Genomic DNA, 1,078 nt, shown 5'->3' with positions numbered 1-1,078 from the left:
GGTAATACTTTCAACAATAAAATTTTTTTTAAAAAGATCTGCTTCAGGGCATTGGGGGGGCGGGGGGCAGACCTCAGGCGCCTCTCTGGGCATCAGCTTAGCAGCACCACCTGCCCCACGGCCCTCAGGTGACTATAACCCTCCCTCCTTGTGTGAAAGCCGTTCTTGCCACAAACATCCAACCCTTGTCGTTGTCACTCCCTTCACTGCGCTCCAGACACACGTGTGTTTAAAACGATAATCATGGAGCACCCTGGCCTGCGGCTCAGGCGGTTGGAGCATCGTCCGCCCACCCAAAGGCTGTGAGTTCGATTCCCAGTCGGGGCCCATACAGGAGGCAACCGATCTCTCTCTCTCTCTCTCTCTCTCTCTCTCTCTCTCTCTCTTCCTAATAAAAAAAGCATATCCTCTGGTGAGGATTGAAATATTTTTTTAAAAAGGATAAATATGCACATGTATGTATTAATGACTCGAATGAAGTGGAGGAGAAAGAAGAACTCTAGTGGATCATAGCTCGGCGGGGTGAGTCCGATTGAATCCGCCCGAACCACTCAGGAGAAGAAGGGCGGGGAGGGGCAGGGGGAGACGGGGAAGGCGTGAACGGGTCCCTACTGCTCACTGGGTTAGGGGAGTAGGACGTCCACCCGCTGGCGTCCGGCCAGCGTCCTCCCCCTCTGCCCTGTGCTCCCGGGAAGGCTCCACACAGGAAAACGAACTGTTTTCGCCAATAGACGAGGAGTGATCGATGGGTATTTACCTGGTGGTACATGTAATTCTAAAGTTTTAGATGGAGCCGCACATGAGTCATCAGATATTGTAACATTGGTCTTTTGGCATTCCCGTAGGCCATTGAACCTTTTGTTGCCACATGTCTGAGGTGGTTGACATTTAACATCTACTATTGCATGAAATGTTTTATTATGATTGTCATACTGGTAGGTCACATTGATGATGTTCGCAAATTTTTCACCTGAAAGAGCATGACACAGCGAGATTATTTTATTTTTCAGAGCAAATACACCTACGTTAAATACAAACTCCTTAGCTATCCCATCGCTGGCAAAATCCCCTCCCCACC

At 49.4% G+C, this 1,078-nt stretch overlaps 1 protein-coding gene across 1 annotated transcript in view; it reads right to left on the bottom strand.

Annotated features, from left to right (window-relative positions):
• The window catches only part of PTPRC (protein tyrosine phosphatase, receptor type, C), a 65,834-nt gene that overhangs the window by 23,540 nt on the left and 41,216 nt on the right, over nt 1–1,078 (bottom strand). The window contains exon 6 of the mRNA XM_014532358.1: nt 758–970. Coding sequence (XP_014387844.1) covers nt 758–970 — 213 coding nt within the window. The remainder of the gene's footprint in view (nt 1–757; nt 971–1,078) is intronic.

The sequence above is a fragment of the Myotis brandtii genome, unplaced genomic scaffold (genome assembly GCF_000412655.1).
Source record: "Myotis brandtii unplaced genomic scaffold, ASM41265v1 scaffold888, whole genome shotgun sequence".
Classification (NCBI taxonomy): domain Eukaryota; kingdom Metazoa; phylum Chordata; class Mammalia; order Chiroptera; family Vespertilionidae; genus Myotis; species Myotis brandtii.
Note: the sequence above shows the minus strand (reverse complement) of the source record. Positions and strands in the feature narration are given on the sequence as shown.